This window comes from Protopterus annectens, chromosome 6.part0, assembly GCF_019279795.1.
Source record: "Protopterus annectens isolate FY-2018-M chromosome 6.part0, PAN1.0, whole genome shotgun sequence".
Classification (NCBI taxonomy): Eukaryota; Metazoa; Chordata; order Ceratodontiformes; family Protopteridae; genus Protopterus; species Protopterus annectens.
This window is the reverse complement of record NC_056737.1, coordinates 639,160,574-639,182,544: the sequence shown is the minus strand read 5'-3', so window position 1 is coordinate 639,182,544 and position 21,971 is coordinate 639,160,574. Positions and strand designations below refer to the sequence as shown.

Here is a 21,971-nt window from a genome sequence, read left to right as displayed (position 1 = left end):
AGAAAAATTAAGATATGGAATTATTTATGTTTCTGTATTAGATCATCTATCCCTCTTAATGTATTCAAATCAGAAGTGGACTCATTTTGTGATAAATTCTTATTAAAGGTCTCAGTGACTGTAGTCAAACTCCTCAATAATGTGCTGCTGATGCTTTGAGCTTTACAATACTATCTTTTAGGAGACTTTTTTTCTAGATACTGTTCTTTCAGCTTGGATTTTGAGTTACATGCCTTACATACTCTTTCACAAGAAAATGGTAGTCTTAAAAATAGCCGCATCCTTTATTTCTAAGATGGCTTCTGAATTGACCTTGAGTCACTCTATCAAGCTTAATTTTTTATCTTAATTAAGAAATAAAGAAAACAAAAGGAAAATACTTGCTCAGTCCAGGATGTTCACATGGCTCTTCATTATTATGTGGACAGGGCAAAACAAAGCTCTTCAGAGAGATGTATGAGTTGTCATTTTTGTGAGAGGAAAGCAGTAACAAAATATTTTCTAACTGGTTAGCTAATTGCTTTGCTGTTTGTTATAAGGACAAGATAACACCATTGGAGGTACTGCCCGTCAACTTGATCAGAAACTGGTGCTGCAGTGTATCACTTGCTACATGGTCATCTGCCCACATCTTTTTAAAAATACTCAGAATGGATCTGCAGTCTAGGAGAACAGCGGGATTTTCTATTGCTGTCCTGCACAGATGACTATAGACCAATCATCCTGATGCAGCTTGTAAGCTCTGCTATCTTGTACTCTTCCATGGCATATATGTGAAACCTGCAGCACTGATCCTTGTTTTATACAGACTATGTCTCTGTGACAATCCTAGCAATAGATGCATGAATAACATAATTATCACTGTAGAATAGACATCTACGCCTGCTACAATGAGCCTACTGGGTCCAGTAATAATTGTCTATGTTTATAGTTGGTTGATGTGTATAATACAAATGTATATTCACTGCACTTTAAATAGTGTTATTGCATCACAGTGTCTGATTCTACAGTCCATTTCCAATCTGAAGTTCCTTCTTTATGAAGTATGCATAGGCTTTTGCTTTGATCTCCATTTTTCTCTGAAAGACATGTGATCAAATGAAATGAGAATCTCGTAATCTGCCTATTGGTTTGTGTGTGTTATGCCATCCTCTTAATTAACTGGTATTTTATCCAGGATTCTGCCAATTGTCTGTCACAGGCTTTATTTCCACTGCAACCTCTGAATAGGGTAAAGTGGTATCCAAAATGATTGATAAAAGCTGAATGAATGGTTTGAATGTATATTGTTTGCATGTCTTTCCTTCAAACATTTTGCATTTATATATGTATATATTAGTGCTGTATTAGATTTAACCTGTATATGTGTGTGGGTGTGTTAGGGAATCAGTCAAAACTGTTGGCTTACATAACTGAGCTGCTGTTTAACAATCATGGCTTCTGATTGTTTTATCATGTGCTAGAGGGTATCCAGTTGCTGAAGAATCTGTCCAAGGATGGGCATCTAACCATGGCAGACTTATTAAAAATCTCAGAGCAATCTTCATGTTGTTCACATTTTTACATTCCTGTTGAATTTTTATTATACAACTGCATATTCTGCAGCTAATGATTTCTGGTTAAAAGAAAAACTAATTTTAGACACTGCTGGTAACTGACTAAAAAGTTCCATACATCATTGCACATATATTAGATACATGACAATGATTGATATTTTCTCAATTTAACACTATAATATTACTTTGGTGTTACACAAGAAGCAAGGCAAGTAGCCTACAGCTACAAGTAGCCTACAACTGTTGTAGAGTGAATGGGTTGCCATTTCATTTGTTCACCTCCCATGTCTGCACAGGTTTTCTTGTGGATTCCCATTATCCCTCCCCAAAAATGCTGGTTAATTGGCTTTACCAAAGTCTGTGTGTGTGTGTGTGTGTGTGTGTGTGTGTGTGTGTGTGTGTGTGTGTGTGTGTGTGTGTGTGTGTGTGTGTGTGTGTGTGTGTGTGTGTGTCTGTAGGTATGTGTGCACATAATCAGAGATATGCATTAGTTATAAATGAATATTAGACAGTAAAGCTTGCTAGTCCAGATTAACTGTTTTTACCCACAGCATGAGACAGGCATAGTACAGCTGTTTCATATGCAATATACAGTTTATTTCATTGTTTGAAACATTGTTGATAAATTAAATCATGCTGAATAGGCAGTAACAGAATTTATTTAAGGATGTTTGTTTTGTCTGTGTTCTTTTCTCAGCAATTGCACCAGTGGTTAACCCCTGTGAAGATGGTCATCACAACTGTGACTCAGCAGAACGGGCACGGTGTATCCATCATGGAGGATCTGAATTTAGTTGCCAGTGCCTCCCAGGATACACAGGGAATGGGTATGCATGTTTTGGTAAGTCATTATCAATCTTCTCCATGATCTGTTCAGTAGGGCATACATCAGAGATTTCTGCCATTTGCTTTTCTGGTACTACACATGAAAAATTAACACATGGCAATACTGTTCATTCTATTAAGTTTGGAGATATAGCAGGAAATAAATACCCAGTGCACAAAGTCTTGAGAAGACAAGTTTTACTTTGAAGAACAACCTGGCGAAACAAACAAAGCGAGCAGGAAACCAATAGAAGCCGAAAGTTTATTTAAAACAAATAAAGTTAGCGCTTTCGGTGGAGACAGTGCTTCACCTTCTTCAGACAATAATTCAACTAATTAAAACACTTTTTATATGAGTTGTAATTCAATTAAGCAATCAGATTTGTCCTTTAATCTGAGCTTAAAGGACAATGTTCTAAAAAATGTGAATAAACAAAAATACATGGAAATATATCTATTTAAAACAAGCCAAGCCATCAACAAAAATGCCGCTCATGCCACAAGGGAGAAAAAATGAGCATAATTGTGGCAATAAAAGCATTAAAATTATATAAAACACATTAAATATAACTATAATAATAATAGGTGCCTATGAATATCCTTAAGGACACACTTTAAACAATCAGAATTTTTTAGTTTCCGTGAATGTTATTAAACAGAAAACTAAAAATATTAAAACCATCAACAACAATACAATTATACTATACAAAATATATTTCAAAATATCACCGTTATGCCAAAACACTAAAAGAAAACTTCATATGGTGTATCTTATTATTGTACAGCAAAACAATAGCGATCTGAAAACACATTGTTTCCAACCTGACTGGTAATATCAGATCCCAAGTAACAAAATGTGAATTCTTTTAAAGGCTAATGTACGCCTTTTGAAATAGTGCACAGCAATGCTATCTTATTAATAAAATTTAATAAAAATCCTTTAGTAAGCACTTAAACAGTTGCCCTAATATGCAAAAAGGCAAACTACCAGCTCCATAGTACTTGATCTGACTATGTTAAGAGAAAAGTGTGTTTATAAATAATCTATAAATACAAAGATTTCATCATAATAATTATGTAAGTCATATATTTACCTAAATAATAAATAAACTAAAATTAAAATTAATTGATTGAATGGATTTGTTGTAACCATTATAAAAATATATACGAATAAAAATAAGAAAAATTATATATATGTATAATGAAATATACTAAATGCATGTGCTAAAACAACAAAAATGCATGAGTTCCCAGATGCCCGACTAGTTATTAATAATTAATTATTATATAACTATATAACTAATTAAATACACCACTAGGTAATGACTATATCTACCAAAGTTATATTAAATCATTATTTAAATATAATTTATATTTTATATTTAATATTTTATATTTAATGTTTTGTATATTGTTCAATGTATTTATCTTCTCAGGGCCAATAGTTTTAAAATACTCATTGTAGACACATATTCATTTAAACCGGGAGAAATATGTGCCATAGTTCTTATCTGCCATGTTAATTCATCTATTTCCAAGAGTAGTTGCCAAGGTCCCCCCCTGATGTCGACTAGTCTTTGTTGTAATATAAAAAATTTAAACTTGTGGTCGGGGTGTTCTTTTATGTGCCTCGTCAAAGCATTATTTAAATCACTTTTATTTATAGCATATTGATGTTCATATATGCGCTGTTTTATTTTTCTCTCAGTTTTGCCAATGTAAAATGCAACGCATTGGTCACAGCAAGCGGCATAAACAACACTCTTAGTTTCACAGTTGTATTTACCATTGCTATAGTAGGTCTTTTCCCTTATTGTAACTTTGTTATTTATTAATATATGTCTGCATTGCTGACATGACCCACATTTAAACATGCTTTGTGTTTTTTTCTGATTAGGTTTCCTCCTTCTTTCTAACAGAGTTTTTAAATTATCACCTCTCCTATATGTTATTCTGGGCTTGTCCCCTAGGATTTTAGATAGTCCACTGTCTTCCATAATAATTGCCCAATTTTTCTTCAACATTTCCCTTATGCTAGAATGTTCAAAGGAATAAGTACATAGGAAACTAGTCCTATAACAATGTTCCCCACTACCCACAACAATGTTTTGTTCTTCATTAATGGTCTCAGAGTGTTGTACTGAGCAGCTATGTAAGAGAGGTTTAAAATGTCCAGTACTACGGTTGTGACTAACCTCCAGAAAAATCTCAGCCACTAGGGGTTGGGGATAGCCTCTATTAATGAACATAGACTGCATAAGTTGGCATTCGTTAACAAAATCGGTGTCTTCAGAGACCATCCTAGCTGCCCTAATCATCTGCCCTTTAACGACGGCTCTCTTTTGATGGTAGGGATGGCTACTAGTAAAATGGAAAAAAGCATTGGAATAAGTGGGTTTTCTGAAGATAGTACTCTTATATCTAGAATTCATTGTGTCTTTACTTAGACAGATGTCCAAAAAATTGATACTAGCATCTCCCAGGGTATATGTGAACTCAAAAAAGTTGGTCATTTGTGTTATAGTGGATACAAAAGTTGAAGAACAAATAGTTATCCTCATCCCAGAGTTATTTTCATATAAAATAATTTCAAGTCAACTTTTTTTTCCCTATTTAGTCTCAGTATTGCTTCTGGAAGGAGTTTTCCACAACTTTCAAGACACAAAGAAAACATACTTCTTGGTGACTTTTACTTTTACCAAACACAACTGACTTGATGTGCATCTTTCTATCTATGGTCAGTAAAGTACTATAAATTACACTTTTGGGTAAAATAATACTCTTTTTCTGATGGAGACATCTCACTGTGTTTCATGGAAGATCTTCTTTAGTCAATCTAGTTAAAACTGCAATTATATACTAGAAATCAAAGGTTACATTTACAGAACTGTTTTAAAAATTGTGTTTTTGGTTAGCTTACTATGTAGCATTAAGTTTGGAGTGAGAGAATTCTGAGAATGTTGATGGAAGCGAAAGATATAGATGAATTGATAGAGCATTCAGCTGACCGTGTAGATTTGATATCATCTAAGGATTATGAGATCAGGATTAACAATGCCAACAAAATTGATGCAGTCAGGTTGACTTCACTGAATACAGTTTTCTTTGTGCTATAATAACTTCTGCATTGGACAGGTAATCAGAGGAAACTGGAGGATGGAGAGCTTAATAATTTGAATGATTCAGGATTGGCATATCACCAGTTTGTGTTTGTAGTGGAAGAGTAATGAATTGAGAGATCACTCAGCAGGAATGCATAAGAAATTGTCATCAATTGAGCATAACCTGGTGGAATTGGAAGGCAAAGCATATAAAATGATATTTAAAAATGACTGGAATACCTGAGGCAGGAGAAGGAAATAGTTATTTAGCCTATATAAAAGTAAAGCTGCCTTCTTGCCCTTGGATCTGTATGAAGTCAGTAGCTATTGAGAAGTCATATTGGTTGCAATTTGAAAGAATCCAAAAAAAATATGGGAAAGCCTAGTGTTATGTTGTAGCTTTTGTTCTGTACTTTTCCAACTTTGGAGACTGATGTCCAAAATGTACAGTGGAAGGGAAAACTAGATTTATTCATCATAATTAATCACAACTGAAATGTATGCAAAGTTTTTGCCTTTTTAATGTCATGAGAAATTGTCCAAATAAGAAATTTAAAATGCATGCTGATCTATCCTGCAGTTTTAAAGATGTTGTTCTCTTATGGTTTAGAAGTGTTTTCAAATCCCTAGTTGTCAAAGACTGTGTCTGTGGGCTTGAGCTGGGAGTCAGTGGAGATTCAAAAGTAATGACACAAGCTCTGAAAAAGAATTTCAGTTAGCTTATGAACATCAGAGGTTGTATGATGATGAAGACAGTGATGTATCTTTCCAGAATTACCATGAGTCAAAAGGACATGTGTTTGAGATACATGCTGAGTGCTCTTTGAAGTTAGTCACTTCTCAGGCTACTCCATCTATAGAGTAAATAAAGCATTGTTAATAACTAAACTAAATCTGGTTATTCAACACAGTTTGGGATAAGTGAGCAAGTAGGGCTTTCATCTGTTGGTCAGTAATAAAAAATATATTGTATGGTGGAATTAAAAAATAATGAAGGTGAAATTGGTCATGTGCTGGAATGGGACTGCCATGTTATGACATATTCCATTGGCAAAGAACTAGAAATGTTTCACACCTTAAAATTTATGAAGTTAGAAGCAGTTTGGAAGCCATACAAACTGAGTTGGTAAAATTGACTGGCTTGTTTGATGTTTACATGAAGTGACTAAGGCTACCTGTGCCTAATGAAACAGAGTGTCTAGACAATCAGCTGGAAACCATAGATTCATTCAGAAAATAAAAGTGAAGAATTTGGGTTAAAGTGGAAAGAAGGTGAAACAGCTGGAGCAGATACAATATCCATTGGAATATAATGGAAGAAAGTAGAATCTGAGTTGTAGAAAAAAATAATTTGTTGGACAATATGTGGTGTAAACAGACCCTGTGAAAGTGTTATTGGGAATTCCACTGGTGAAGCATTTGCCAGAGCCTGAATGCAAATATGGACGAACAAGGTAAATTCTGATTGAGTTTTTAACTTGTTATAGCAAGAGCAATTACATCACTGTTGGGGGTATTCTGTGTTTGTGGAACTTTATTATTCCTAGCAGACAATATAGAATTGTTTACTTTTTGTGGGTGCAATGCAGGCATATAAAGTGAGGAAACTTAAACTTAGACTGTCATTCCATACTATCCTTTACTTCATAGGTTCATAGGTGTATACTAAGCTACCGACCATAAGGGCCCTTATAAGCCTAGACATGCAACCCCAATGTGACCCAAAATTGGTCTAGTAGAAGGGGTGATTTTCTGACTGTCCCTGTCCATCAGAGACATAGCAGCCAGACCAGGGGTGAATTTCCAGTTACCCATCCACTGGTCCAAGTTGCACATAAGTAAGGAGAGGGAGGAACTCCACTTCATGTGGATTGGGAGCCTGTTCCAGAGAATGGGAATTCTCTTAGAAATATGTTTGTCTCCCCAATATGTCCTATTTATGTCACAAGCAAAATTTAGGTCTTTTAATCTGGTATTTCTGATGCCATTGGTTTTGTGGATGTGCAAAAGGTTCATAAAAACAGGGTCCAGGGATAAGGAGTAATAAAGGTTGATGTTTGATGTAAAGCAATTGGAAATATAAAATGATTACCCTAAAGGATCTTTCAAATGCAATTCAAACAAAAGAGCAGAGAGACTGTTGAGTAAGAGAAAACAAATACTCCAGGAGAAATAGAAGATGATTGGGAAGATGCAGATATGAGAGACAACTGGGTATGCATGCAATTCCAGGAATAAGATTTTGAACCGACGGGAAACTTCTTTATGAAAGCAGAACCCTAGCTAAGTTGATTGGCATTATGTGAAATTCCAAGAGAGACAATCCCTTCTAGCCAGAGTTGAGGACAAAGATAAAAAAAGGGTCCTTCTGCAACTGCATCCTTGCTGTGGCTCCAAGCATGTAAATACAACCAAAGCCATTCATTTAAGTAACCGCAGTGATGCTTTCAAGCATTTCTGCAATTACATGCTACTGACACCTCTTGGCAACAAATATTGCTTATTTACATCTACATTAATAATTCTAAAACATGCTACACATGGGGTATTAGAAGATTTCATCTTAAAGCTTATGTTATGGGAAACACAACTGTATTGGTATTTGACATCTGCCTTTTGCAGCTAAATAGATATTGAATATTATTTGTATACTAATTATTTGTATTGTACTTTTCATATTTGTCTAAATTTATCAACAGTCAAGTAACAAACAGAACTGTTTATTCTTAAATGAATGCTCACAGCTATGCAAAGAAAATGTTGCTGGTAGTATGTGTGTATGGCTTGAACGCTTACTCAGAGATAGTAAGCTGTTTAAGCAATATTGCAAAAATTAACATCTACTGTATTTACTGTGATTCAGAAAATCCAGTTAAGACTTGAATGCAACCAATGTAAAGATTACTCTGTGATGAATAGTTTGCCATTTACAATTTTCTTGCAACACTTATGGGTATGGCAATATAAACATTTGTTTGAACTGTGAAGAGATAACTTCATGCTTTTTAAAGGCTCAGAGCACACCTATTGGATGTTAGTGTACAAACTCAAAAGACCTCCCTTGGAGGGAGGGAGTTAAGTAAATACCATTGCTGTACTCATACCCAAACAGCAACATTGAGGTGCTGGTCACATTCCTAAACAGCCTACACCCAGGGCAACTGGCCTGTTTGCCACACCCTAGCTAAAATACTGCATAAAAGTATGCACTGGGTATCATTTAAGTAGCCACTATTAAAAAAAAAACATAATTAACCTGAAGGCTAAAATCATCTTAATCTGTAGTAAATGTTTATTAAAATAAGTTTAAGGACATGCTTGTATGGGACATTGGCCTTATAAATTTTTTATCAATAATGGTTACTGCTATTTGGTAAATACAAACAAATTCAAGAGGCCTAATTAGGCCCTCCATAACTGCATGGTATAGTAAATGTTAAGCAGACAAAGAGGTAACATTTCATGGAATATAACAGCAATTTGTATAAAATGAATGTAATACTATTGGTATGGGATAGATGTCCACAGCTAAATTATTCATAATAATTTATTTATCTTTACCCTTTGATTTGGATATTAGTTGGGATATTTTGCAGGCACCTTCATTTTTATGGGCATCAGCTGGTTTTTCTAAAGCATAGCCAAACTATTCACTTATACTGTGCTGACAATGTCAATAAAACGGCCAAAACTCACATGTTCACAATTAGTAGGATTTGGTTTTATTAGCCTGAATATATCCATTAAGGCTATGAAGTAAGAAAAAAGTTATGACCTTCCAGAAGCCATGTAGCTGAAACACTTGATGTCCTTAAGGGGTCATTTGCACATATTCCATGGGCCTCCATTACAGGAGGTTTAAGGTATTACACAATGAAAACATCAGCTTAGCTGGGTTTCTCTTGTAGTTTTTACTATGTTATGTTAAACATGTTAACTATGTAAATGACAGGGTGAGCTCCATGTAGGTTGCACTTGATTTTCTAGTATTATGGATAAAAAAAGTGTTTTTACCCTTCAGAAGAAAGTTGCAGTGCTCATGACACTCAACTAGCCTGGACAGAGATGTTTTGTGAGTTATCAAGTATTTCATTGTCAGCACCTGCTCTAAAATCTCTTCCCATAAAATTTATGAAGATTACCAGAGTGATTTCAACCCTGGTATGAAGAAAAAGAGAGCTAATAAAAACTATCCACATTAACTTGTACCTGGATGACTTAACAATTCAGGCACTCTTCCAAGAGAACATTATCCTGGACCCAAGCTGCATCTCCAGTTTGAGCAGCTGCAGAAATTATTAAAAATGAATCCTCCACCCTTCCTACAGGAAGGCCTTTTTGGTGCTGTCCTGATAACCAGAGATAGCAAATTATCTCCCTTTCTAGAGAAGACCTGTCTCCAAAACCCCTTTTTCTGAAAACAGCAGTAAGGTCCAGAGTAGTGACCAGAGAGAGAGAGAAGCTGAAATGTGTCCTGTGTATTTTGGTCTCCAGTCTTGTAGCTGCCATGGCCTAGCTCTGCATGAGGGAAGTGCAGTGACACTTGAGGAATTTGTGGCACGAGCACCAGCATCCACTGAAACAGATGTTATGTGACACCTCTGCAGTTCATGTCACATTCAGATAGGGACAAATCATGTAATAGACAATACAGGGATGTCTTTTGCTTCAATCTAGGGAATCCACAGCCTGACAACACATATGTCAGATTTTGTTTGTGCTAAGGTCCATTACATTCCATTGGAAATGGAATCATTAGCAGTGGAACAGTAATCATTATCAACGAAATGCTATCTCTGATGTATGCACTTTGGATTTTTGCCAGTTTTTTTTTTAATCTAGGGGATAATTGCAGGCAATGCCATAGTCATGTAGTAAGTAGGGAGAGTCATTCATGCTATCTGTATAAGCTGTCAGTAATTATGTAAAATCTTGCTTTGCATCACAATCTCTTTCTGCAAGTCTTACGAATCTCTTTAGAACAGAATATCTGAGCTATTCAGTTAAGTAGATCCGCCCCCATCACAAAAATGGAGGTTAGATCCACAGGTGTTCTACATTCAATCTCTACCTGGGGAACTCCAAAGAAAGAATAACCAGAACAAAATTCTTTTTAGGCTACCTATTATAAACAAGCCTAGGTTTCAGTGCATTTCACCTAGATTTTAGGAGTGATGTAGGCCTTTCCCACCATCATTTTCCTAAAAAGTACTTGCCTAGGCAATAGAAGCTAGGATAATCCTATTCTTACTGCTCTATTTCTGACCAAAATAATTCTGGTTCTTCTATCTTTTCTAAATGAGGAGAGAGGAGCCCCAAACTTTAACAATGTTTGTGTCTTTTGGCTTTTTCCCGGTCAGGGGTCGCCACAGCGGAACTTCGGCAGTTGATTTTTATGTACCGGCTTGCCAGGCCTGACGCACAACCTTCAACGAAGGTACGCCCATTCACGCATGTCTCCATGCAGAAGACGCTCTAGCTGAGAATCAAACCGGACAGCATCTTACTGTGAGGCAACAACGCTACCGCAGCACCACCACCGCGGTACAAAGAATAAAGCTCATTAATCATCCTAAAAACACACAGAAATGCAGATGCTCCAGTTACTTGAAACAACACATCAACACAAAACTCTAAACTAAAGCAGTACAATTTGACAATCAAAACAGCAAAAAAAGTATGCATTTCTAATTAATATTAACCAAGTCTCTCTGTTTTTAGAACTAAAACATTCATTAGATTAACAAATTTTTAAACCTTATCAATTTAAATATCTACCTCCCCTTTACTTCTAACAATTTTGTCTTTCAACACCACCATACTTTTCATGCCTTTTTACCCTTCCTTTCTTTATCTTTAAGCCAGTCAACTGATGTTCATAATGAACGGCTGCCTGCATCAAGGGAAAAGAGATCATACTCTATATTCCTTCATTAACTTAAGGGGAAATGTTTGGGAATAACAAATTCATCTATACTAATTTATCAATATGAGCATCTCTAATGAGGAATACTGACACAATGTTAAATGGCATATTGTCTCAGCAACGGGGCCCTCTCTACCTGAATATGAAAAAGCAAAACAGCCTAGAGGGAGAAAAGACTAGACAGCAAGGAAAGTGGCCATCTAAACAATGTTCCAAACCCGGGGAATTCATGGATCCCACCCCACCCAGATAGCAGCTGTGACTACTCTCAGTACTCTGCCCCCCCCCATATCCAACCCCAACCCCTCCACCTTTCAGCAATACTCTTTTCTTTTTAATGTCATTAGGAAGACATAAAACAGACAAGTGGGTGTTGCAGATTATAAGGAAAGGCTATGCCATCTAATTATAGGAAAAAATAAATACATTTCTAGGGATCTCTCTCCTGCCAAAACCACAAGAAAGGTTTCTTCCACCCATTCTAAAAGAGCTCTTACTTCAGCTGGCCATTCAAAAAGTGCCCCGGAAGAAGAGGGCACAAGATTTTCCTCATACCTTTTCCTTGTCCCATGAAAGAAGGTACCTGGAGGCCTAGCCTAGATCTCTCAAGACTAAGTAAGTTTCTTTTGGTAACAAAATGCTGACTCTTTAAATATTACTGCCCCTTATCTTCCCAAAATCATGGATGGTAACACTTTGAATTTGAAGTATGCCTACCAGCATGTTCCTGTGGTCCAGGAATACAGAAAATACTTACAATTTCAGGCAGGGGTATTGCATTACCAGTTTTGTACCTTATCATTTGGCTTATCTACTGCCCCCATAGTTTTTTTTCCAAAGGTATGGAACCAGTCATTGCCTTTTGCAGAATACAAAAGTTCCCCATCTATCATTACCTGCATGGCTGCCTGATTTAGACAAAGTCACTTTCAGAACATCCAACAGCTATGCAAAGCTCTCAGCTTGTCTGATGTCCACCCAAGCACCAGGACTACCTTCCAGGGGCAGTCATAGACTGAGTTCAACAGAAGGTATTCCTCCCAGATGGCACTGTTACATTCCTTTCAAAATGTCACAGAACCCTACACTCCAAGCATTCCATTACTGCAAGGGAACTCCTCAGGGCCCTAGATTACACAGTTTCCTGTGTTGTAATGCCTCCTTTGATAATGCTCCATACGAGAAAGTTGCAGTGGTTCCTAAAGAATGCCTGGCTTCAGCATCAGCAGCTCTACTCCAGTACAACCACTCACAAGCTCACTTCCTCATTGCAGAAACAACACAGACGTTGGGGGTGTCTAGGACATTTCAGAGTCTGAGTGATTTGAAACTGTTAGCAAGCAAAACAAAACACCAACTTAAAGGAAATGATGGTAGTTATCCTGGCTATGGAAGCTTTTAAACACAAGCTGTCACCAGGACCACTTCAAATCTGGACAGACGATACCACAGTCATGAGGTACATAAACAAACAAGAGGGAACACATTCATTCCCCTTGTGCAGAGTAGCTGTGAATCATTGGTGGTTGCCCAGTAACTGAAGACAATACCCATAGTCTCTTACATTATGGGTCAGGAAAATTTACTGGCAGACTCCGTAAGCAGAATTCTCCTGGACACCAGCAGATGGATGCTTTAAATGGAAGCCTTTCTGGAAGTGATACACCACTGAAAACTACCAGGATAAATATTTTTGCCTCAGTAGAAAACAGGCAGCTAAGCAAATTCTGTTCAAGAACTCAGCAGAGAGGGTTGTGGAGAATAGAAGCCTTCTCCTTCATGTGGACAGACCTCTTTCTATGCACCTTTCCACTGATACCCTTCATCCCCAGGATACTGCTAAAGTTGGAGTCAAACAGACCCAAAATTATACTAATTTCTCCCTTCTGTCTTAGGCAACATTGACTCACCTTTTTCTTGACTGCCTGTGGGAGGAAACCAGAGCACTCCCACTGATCATGGACCTTCTAACCCAGAAAAGGGATCTGTCATCCATCTCAATCAGAAGACTCTCAAGCTAACAGCTTGGAAGATTGGATACTGACTCCATCTACTCTGCCTTACTTCCAGGATGTCTTATTCATTCTGAAGGAGGCTAGAAAATCAATCACTAAAAAGTCATATATAGCAAAATGGAAAATGTTTTCTATCTAGTGCTAGTCTAATGGTATACTCTCTTCTCAGAAAAATCTAAAGCAGACACTCAAATACCTCTCCCATCTCTTCATGCAAGGACTATTTTATTTCACCATCAAGGTACACATTTCTGCCATAGCCAGGCTCCCCATTCCCCTCCCCCCATTTATTCCCACTACAACATGAAACAATTCCTAAAGAAGACACCCAGAAGGGAACCTGCATCCTCCTGGGACCTATACACTTTGAAAGTTTACTGTGACATCCTTTGAAATGGTAGCTTCAGCCCCTATTAAGCTATGGACATGGAAAACAGCCATGCTTTTAGTACTCACATCAGCTAGGTGTGTTTCTGAACTTCAAGCCCTAATATGTAAGGAGTATTTCTTAGTCTTCCACAGGGATAGAGTCACCCTACATTTTGACCAATGTGGTCTCAGAAATTTCTTTGAATCAGACCATTCACCTCCCTGTGTTCTTCCCAAACCCCCAAACAAGGGAGAGAAGAACGTTTTGACCAATGTGGTCTCAGAAATTTCTTTTAATCAGATCATTTACGTCCCTGTGTTCTTCTCAAACCTCAAACAAGGGAGAGAAGATAAAAAAGTCCCTGGACATAAACAGACAACTTAAGATTTTACCTCCACAGAGCTAATTTCTCAAACAGATATGAACAGCTATTTGTAGCATTTGCAGAAGGAAACTATTTCAAAATGAATTGAAAACTGCATTGCTTTCTAATACTCTCAGCATGAAAATCAGCTTCCTAGCATAGTTAGTGCACCCTCCACCAGTCACAAAGCCACCATTACTGCTTTTTAAAAGGGGTGCCCACACAGACTATTCTAGAGGCTGTCATTTGGTCCTCTGTACACACCTACCCCAAGGGCTACCACCTCAGGTCCATCTGTATGACAAGAATTGGGTTCTATTCTGCCATCCTGTAGAGCCTGTTGTCCCCGGATATGATATCTGTTCAAGCATTCACCTACAAGCTTTGGAAGTCTTTCAAAGAATTAGTACTGCAACATTGACTGCGATGACCAAATTACAACTATGGTTAGTTATGTTTCTAACTTAAAATAACTGTAGATATTTATGTAGCTCAATCTTGCAGTACCCTTCCTCCCTCCCCCCTTCTCTACCGCTGGTTGGGGTGGGTCCCCTCATCCCATTCATCATTCCCATGCCTCTTTCTCTCCCTCCTACTCTTTAGATCCTGTCACATAGTAGGGATGGTTTGAAACGGTGTGCTCCAGACCAGAAGCACTGGCCTCCTTAGACCCTGGACAAAAAAGGCCTGAAGGTGGTGCCTGCTGATTCCCTCTTTATACACCGATGTCCAGACATACGTCCATGTCAGTGAAAGACTGTGGTATTCAGGCCAGCCACAGGCTTCTACATGGCAGAAAGTCCCAAGAATCCATACTGCAACAATTACCTACTCGAACATCTGCAATTTAGAAATACAGTTGTACTTTCACCTAAACCACAGAAGCTTCAGACTTACATCATGAAAGACAGTACCTTAAGGCCTCACTGGATCTGCTTCCCATTCACACCAGAGATACTTGTCACAGCCTCGACTAGAAAAGTATGTGTGGCACAGTAGAAGAAATAAAAATGATGATTCACCTTGCATGGCTTGACTAAGTTTGCAGATGACTGCAAGCTAGGAGCAGTCATTGAATCCCCAGATGACTTAGCCATCCTGCTGGAAGGTTTGTCTCAAATAAATAACTGGCATCAAAATCACAGTCTGAAACTAAATGCGAGAAAATGCATTATTGTATCTTTTGGGAAGTCATCTACTCCAGCGAACTACCACACTGACAGTACGTCTCTAAGAGATGACCCAGTTATTCTGGATTCTGAAACTCATGTGGATAGAGACTTAACTTTTGACAAAAGTGTCTATTGTTGTATGAAAATCCTTCTACATTGCACAGCTTATAAACAAACAGCTTGTGTGTAGATCTAGGGGTGCCATTGTCCTCCTTGACTCCACTCTCGTTAGGCCAGTCATTGAATATAATGCTCCCCTTTTGCATGTATCTGAACAGACACATGCAACAACTGGACTACCCACAGAGATACCTTATAAAAAGGATACAAGGCCTACACAACATATCCTACATTGACCTACTCAAAGCTATGTCACTGTACTCTGTATCCTACAGACTGTCAAGAGGTGACCTGTGTCTGACATACAAGGCATCCTCTGACCCATTGCTTATGGATTTTCTGCACATAAGCAAGTCAATTGCCATCAGAAATACTCAGTCTAGGGATTTAAACTTGTGTTTTAAAAAATTCTGTTAAAACTGTTTAACTTCAGTTGTATTTTAGCCAGAGATCTGGAGTAAATCTGAACTAAATCCAAGGCATCCACTGTGTTCAACAAAAAAGTATATTTTAAGCTTATGTTGCACTTTATTGAACTGTATTTTGCTTAATTGCTGCTTCATTTTTGCTGTGTTTACTGCTGTGACTGGTTTTTGCACTTTGAATTTCTAGCATTTCTGTATTTCATAGCATAGACTAGATTCAGATTTGCTGACTCTAGGCAGTTTGCTATTACTTGAGCACTAAAACCAGCGATCCTACATTAAGAAGGGAATCCTGCACCCCTGTGGCAGAAGTATGTATCCCAGGATCCATCTGAGTTGGGGATTGCTGTAAGAAGGATCAGTTTTGGGCTTTCTTATTGGATAATTTATGTTAAAATTGTTTAACTTCACTTGTGTTTAAGCCCAACATTTATGCGTAGCTGCACACCACTCTGCGGGGTTTAGTGCTGCCGTATAGATGCAAACGCTTAGAAACACAATTTTTCCTTGATATCTGCTAGAGAACCCTGCTTAGCTTCACTGCCTCTCTGTGCCTAATGCAGTTGCACATTGCTACCCAGCAAGCAACTCAAGTGTGTATTCTGAGGCATTAATGCAGTCTTCCACCCTTAGCCCTCCATAGAATAGCTGCTTTTGTTAGTCTCACAAGCAAACCCTGGTCCATCTAGACCCTCCCCACTAATTACTACAATATATACCTGCCATAATGGAAAGATGTTTCCCACCATTTCTCTAGCCAATCTGATTGGCATGGGCATCCTGAAATAATGTAGTAATTGCCTCATGTATACTGACAACCACTTGCTCCTAAAGCAAACAAACATAGCATGTGACAGATGTAACTATACCATGAAATTAGAATCAGTCCTCTCATATAACAATATACAAGACATAAAACAGGTTGTCAACACACACAGCTCCCCTCTCACACAAGACATGTGAACCCACATACGCAGAGGTACTCACTAAGAGTCTACCAAAAGACCAGAGACCTCCCAAGCACAAACAACATACATATACTGGTACACAAACAGAATCCACAACTACACATACCCACACACATATCAGTGTCCCAACAATCAAACCCCTAAGGCAAAACACCTCAAAACCTAATGTTCTGGTTATAGCTGACTCAACAGTGAGATACAAGATATCCCCCTCACCAGGTTGAACAAAGAGAAGGTCACGGTCAGCTGCCTGTCAGGTGCCAGGATCCATCAAATCATCCACACACTGAAGTTGCAAAGCAGCGTGTACTGTTATGACTCTGAAATAGTACATGATGGTATGAATGACTTGAGACGTAACTCTCTGGACTATATGAAGGGAGACATGACTGAACTGTCAGGTTATATGTCTCAGGCAGGTATGTCCTAGCCCTAAGCAACATTCTACCTTCACCTAAGATGATGCCACAATACAGGCAAAAATGATTGATTTCAATAATTGGCTTAGCTTCTGGTGTCACTCCAGGGTGATCCAGTATCTGTTTGCCTGAGAAGACATGGTCCACAGTCCACGTTGCTTTATTAGAGATGGCCTTTACATGTCTCCTCATGGCTTTGGGATGCTAGCAAAATGCTTGCCTCCCCCTTAGTGCCTTTTTAGGCAATGTCCAAACAACAGAACCTCCATCATAAGAAATCCACTAACAAACTCAAGGTCATGCTGCTTAATGCTAGGAGCTTAAACAGTAAACTGCACTCCCTGGAAGCACTCCTCACCTTGGAAGATGCTGACATTTGTGCAGTCACTGAGGCTTGGTTCAAGGCCCCTGAGAGCACCCCAGCCGTACAAGGCTATAATGCTTTTCACATGTTCAGACCCCAAAACGAGAGTGAAAGAACCAAAGGTGGAGGTGTATCCATCTTCATTAAATCCAAATACACCTCACGACTGCTGAAACAGTATGACTGTCTTCAGCTACTCCAGGTCCAAGTAACTACAGGTAGGATACCCCTCCACATCATTGCTAGCTAGATGTGCCCCACCATGAACCAGGAGAAGCACACTGCCTATCTGGACTTGCTAGAGTCGCTCAGTATACAGTCAAACACCTTGGTCCCAGGTGATTTCAACTATCCTTCCATCGATTGGGTGACTTACATAAGCACAAACATGATCACTATGAGGTTCTTGGACTTTAATTCAAATGCCCTGAAACAGTTGGTCTGTACCCCCACAAGGGACTCAAATGTCCTGGATGTAGTGCTGACCAACTTGGGGCTGTCACTGCACTACCCCCTGTGTGTTGCCCTCCCTGATAAGGTCATACCATAAATCTGTCTCGTTTGAAATAAAGATCTAACCCGACACCCCCACAGGAGTAAAAAAGCTGAATAATTTCTCCAAAGCCAACTATTACCTACTAAGCGATGGTATAAAAAGTTTCAAAGCTCCTGGCAATATAGCCAACATTGACTCCTGTGCAGAGGAATACACAAATACCATATACAGCCACTTAAACAAACGCATTGACTTGGCTATGCCCAACAGGAACAAAAGCAGGTCTTTCCAAAAAAGCAAGCCACCCTGTTGCACTGTAAATGTAAATAAGCTATACAACAAAAGACAGAAAATGCTATCGAAGAACAAGAGGAAACTTACTCAAAAAAGGAAGAGTATCCTGCACAGCTTGACCAAGCAAATCAGATATCTTTTTAAGTCCTTTAAAGCTAGCTACAAGTCTAAATTAGCATCCCTAGCTAAAGACAATCATGAGGCATTCTTTGGTTACGTCTGAAACCTAAAAGGGGAGGCACAGCTGTGTGCTGAATTTATAGTGGGTGATACCACTCACATTGAACCTGAGGAAACTGCCAACCTGCTAGCCGATAGATATTGCAAGAACCTTGCCCCCATGTTCCCACCAGACATACCCCAAAGCATTCCTGATACCAGTCTTCTATCAAGTATCTCCAAAAAACAGGTCATACAAGCACTCTCTAAGGCTAAAAACACGGCCTGTATGGGACCAGATAATGTCCCAAGCTGCTTGCTAAACAATTTGAAACAAGACCCAGTGGAACCACTCAGCACTCTCTTTAACCATAGCCTGAGAACTTGCTTTTTCCCAGCAGAGTGGAGAACAGCAACAGTAATCCCCCTGCACAAAGGGGGGGCCATCAACTGACCTTACGAACTATTGACTTATAAGCCTAACCAGCCTTATTTGCAAGACCATGGAAAGAATCATGAAGGACCTTATCCACAAGGACATAGGCGACCTTCAAACCCTTGACCCAACCCACTTTAGTTTTGTCAAAAGTAGATCTTGCTTATTAAACCTAGTGGATTCTTTGAGAATGTCACCAAATCCCTGGATGAGACCAAAACACTACATACCACCTATCTTAATTTAGCCAAGGCCTTTGGCATAATCCCTCATTCAAGTATCATAAAGAAACTCTCCAAGCTAGAGATTAACCCATACTTTACTAGATGGGTAGCAAACTGGCTCACCAGCAGAATGCACACTGTCAAAGTTGGGGAATCCACCTCAACCAGTAGACCATTTACCAGTGGGGTACCACAAGGATCTGTGCTGAGACCTCTACTGTTTGGAATCTGATGTCCTTCAAGGATGCATCTGCAGTCCTTACAAATGGGTTGTCCTGTCGTCAGGCAGCCCTTCGGTCGGCCGGATTCCAAAGTCTGGGTCTGGCCTCGGCTGGTGTCGCACTTCACCCGACGTCATAGCGGCAGTTCTTCAGGTATAAAGGCATCAGCCGACGCCATTTTCCTCAGTCTTTCTTGCCGCGTGGTGCCCGAAGCAGAAGCTGTTCGCAAGTGCCGGTCGGTCAGAACCAGAGATTACTACTACAAGTACCGAAGACTTCTAAAAAGCTAAGTACCCTGTTGGGGACTCTTTCTTGCCTCAGCCGATGTCAGAAAAAGTGAATAACTGTTTAACTTGTGGGAAACAAATACCTCATAAAGATTTCCACTCTTACTGCTTACCTTGCTTAGGCCCAGACCACAACGTAGCAGCTTGTCTAGCCTGTGCTTCTTTCAACAGGTGGACACTTAGACGCCGGTCGGAATTTGCTGAGGAGTTTTGGCTCGATTTTGCTTACATTATGCCGTCGGATACCCTACGCAAATTTCTAAAAGCGCAAGGAAAAGGACCGACACTCGCGGTCCGCGGTTTGGCGAAACCGCGGTTAAAGTGTCTCGGTTTCGCTGAAACCGAGTCCACGGTTCTTCCTTCCTGAAAGCGTTCCTCCTACCGAGGCCTCATCCAGCATGGTGGAATTGGCTTCTGAAATACCACCCGCTCTTGCAGGTTCACAGGATTTATCTGATACTATCCCTTGGATATTTCTACCCCTGCACGTGGAGCTGCTAGGCCACCTGCATCTATGTCGATTAAGGCCTTTGCCAGGGCTAAAGCAGCAAAATCTACCAAAACTGTGCCTGCTAAGACCCCCTCACAGGCCTAGCTCTAGTTCACAAACGCTTAGTCTTGCAGAGGATCTCATTTCTTTGATCCGGGATCCCAACCTCACCCAGACAGGGCCTCTCAACCACCTCCAGAGAAGAGGCCTAGAGCAGAGCCCCTGAGCCAGTTTCTACAGATAACTCCTCTGATGAATCAGATAATTCTAACCCTCCAGAGGCCCTTTTTTCTCCTTATGAGGACTCTGATGCAGAAGAGTCCATTCCTTTGCCTCTCCGCCTGAGGAATTTTCCTTTGGGGAAACCTTGCATGCTATGAGGGAACAATTTCAATGGCAGGGCCAGGATTTTTCAGACTCTAGGAAAAGGCTTAGAACCTTTCTGCATTTGCCACAGCATAGGCCTTTAGCCATTCCTCCAGTACTTACTGTTGTGGATGATGCATTTAATGATGCTTGTACTGCTCCTGATTCTCTTCCTCCGGCCCCTGCTAAGCCCGATAGATACTACAGGGTCGGACACACATTATCATTTGTATAAGGCCCTCTTGCAGATCGAAACTATCTCCCAGGGACCCAAGGCTGTAGCAGCTACCTCTGCCAAAACCCTCCCTCTGAAAGGGAATCTAGGGCCTTAGGGAGATGGGGTAAAAAAGTTTACAGTTCTGCTACTCTTTCAGCTAGAGCCTTGAACTGTCAATTCCACATGATTCAGTATCAGGAATTTATGTTAGATCAGTTAACTAAAAATCTGTCCTCTGATGAACCATTAGACAAAAAATCTGTTCAGGAAATGGTACATAACATTCAGCAGGTCAGTAATTATTCTTTAAAATATGATGCACTGGAGGCTTCCTTTAGATCAGCCATGACTGGCACAGTGATCAGAAGACATGCATGGTTAAAAGAGCAGTCCTTACCAGACCATGTTAAATCAAAGCTCCTAGATGCTCCCATGGATAAGCTCAATTTGTTTGGATCCCCTGCACAGCAAGTGCTGAAGAAGGTGGAAGAGAAAGCAAAATCTGTCCAGACAGTCAAGGATTTCTTGCAGGTCCAGCCTCCAAGGTTTAGCAGGAACTGGCCTTCCAAGAATTGGTCCTTTCCAGACACCTCCAGAGCTCCGAGAGGCAGAAATAGGTGCTCAAGAGGCAGGGGTCAATCCAGAGGTGCCTACAGGGGACGTCAATGGCGGGCTAACAACCAGCGAGGTACAGCCACAGATCCAGCCGCCCCCACTTCCACAGGACAATCACAGTGACTTGGCTCTGGCACCGCCTACCAGGGAACAACTAGAAGCACCCTTAGGCGGGAGCTAGCCTTATTTTCAGTAAACTGGCATTACATCACAGGAGACAAATGGATTTTACAGACAATAGACCAAGGTTACAGGTTTCACTTCCATACTCTACCAAGGAAGAGAGGAATGCCAAACCTACCTCCAAATCAGAAGACAGAAGCTCTACAACAAATAACTCACTTACTAAGGATGAGAGCTGTAGAAAGGGTACCATCTATGGAACAAGGGCAAGGATTTTACTCCAGACTCTTCCTGGTACCAAGAAAAGAAAACCAATGGAGACCTATTCTCGACCTGTCCGCTTTAAACACATACCTTATTGTTCCAAAATTCAAAATGCTGACCCTACAGCAGCTTCTTCCCATGCTGGGCAAGGAGT

At 39.6% G+C, this 21,971-nt stretch overlaps 1 protein-coding gene across 1 annotated transcript in view; it reads left to right on the top strand.

Annotated features, from left to right (window-relative positions):
- NID2 (nidogen 2) overlaps window positions 1–21,971 on the top strand; it is an 891,289-nt gene that overhangs the window by 424,020 nt on the left and 445,298 nt on the right. Inside the window, exon 11 of the mRNA XM_044074330.1 lies at window positions 2,254–2,397. Coding sequence (XP_043930265.1) covers window positions 2,254–2,397 — 144 coding nt within the window. The remainder of the gene's footprint in view (window positions 1–2,253; window positions 2,398–21,971) is intronic.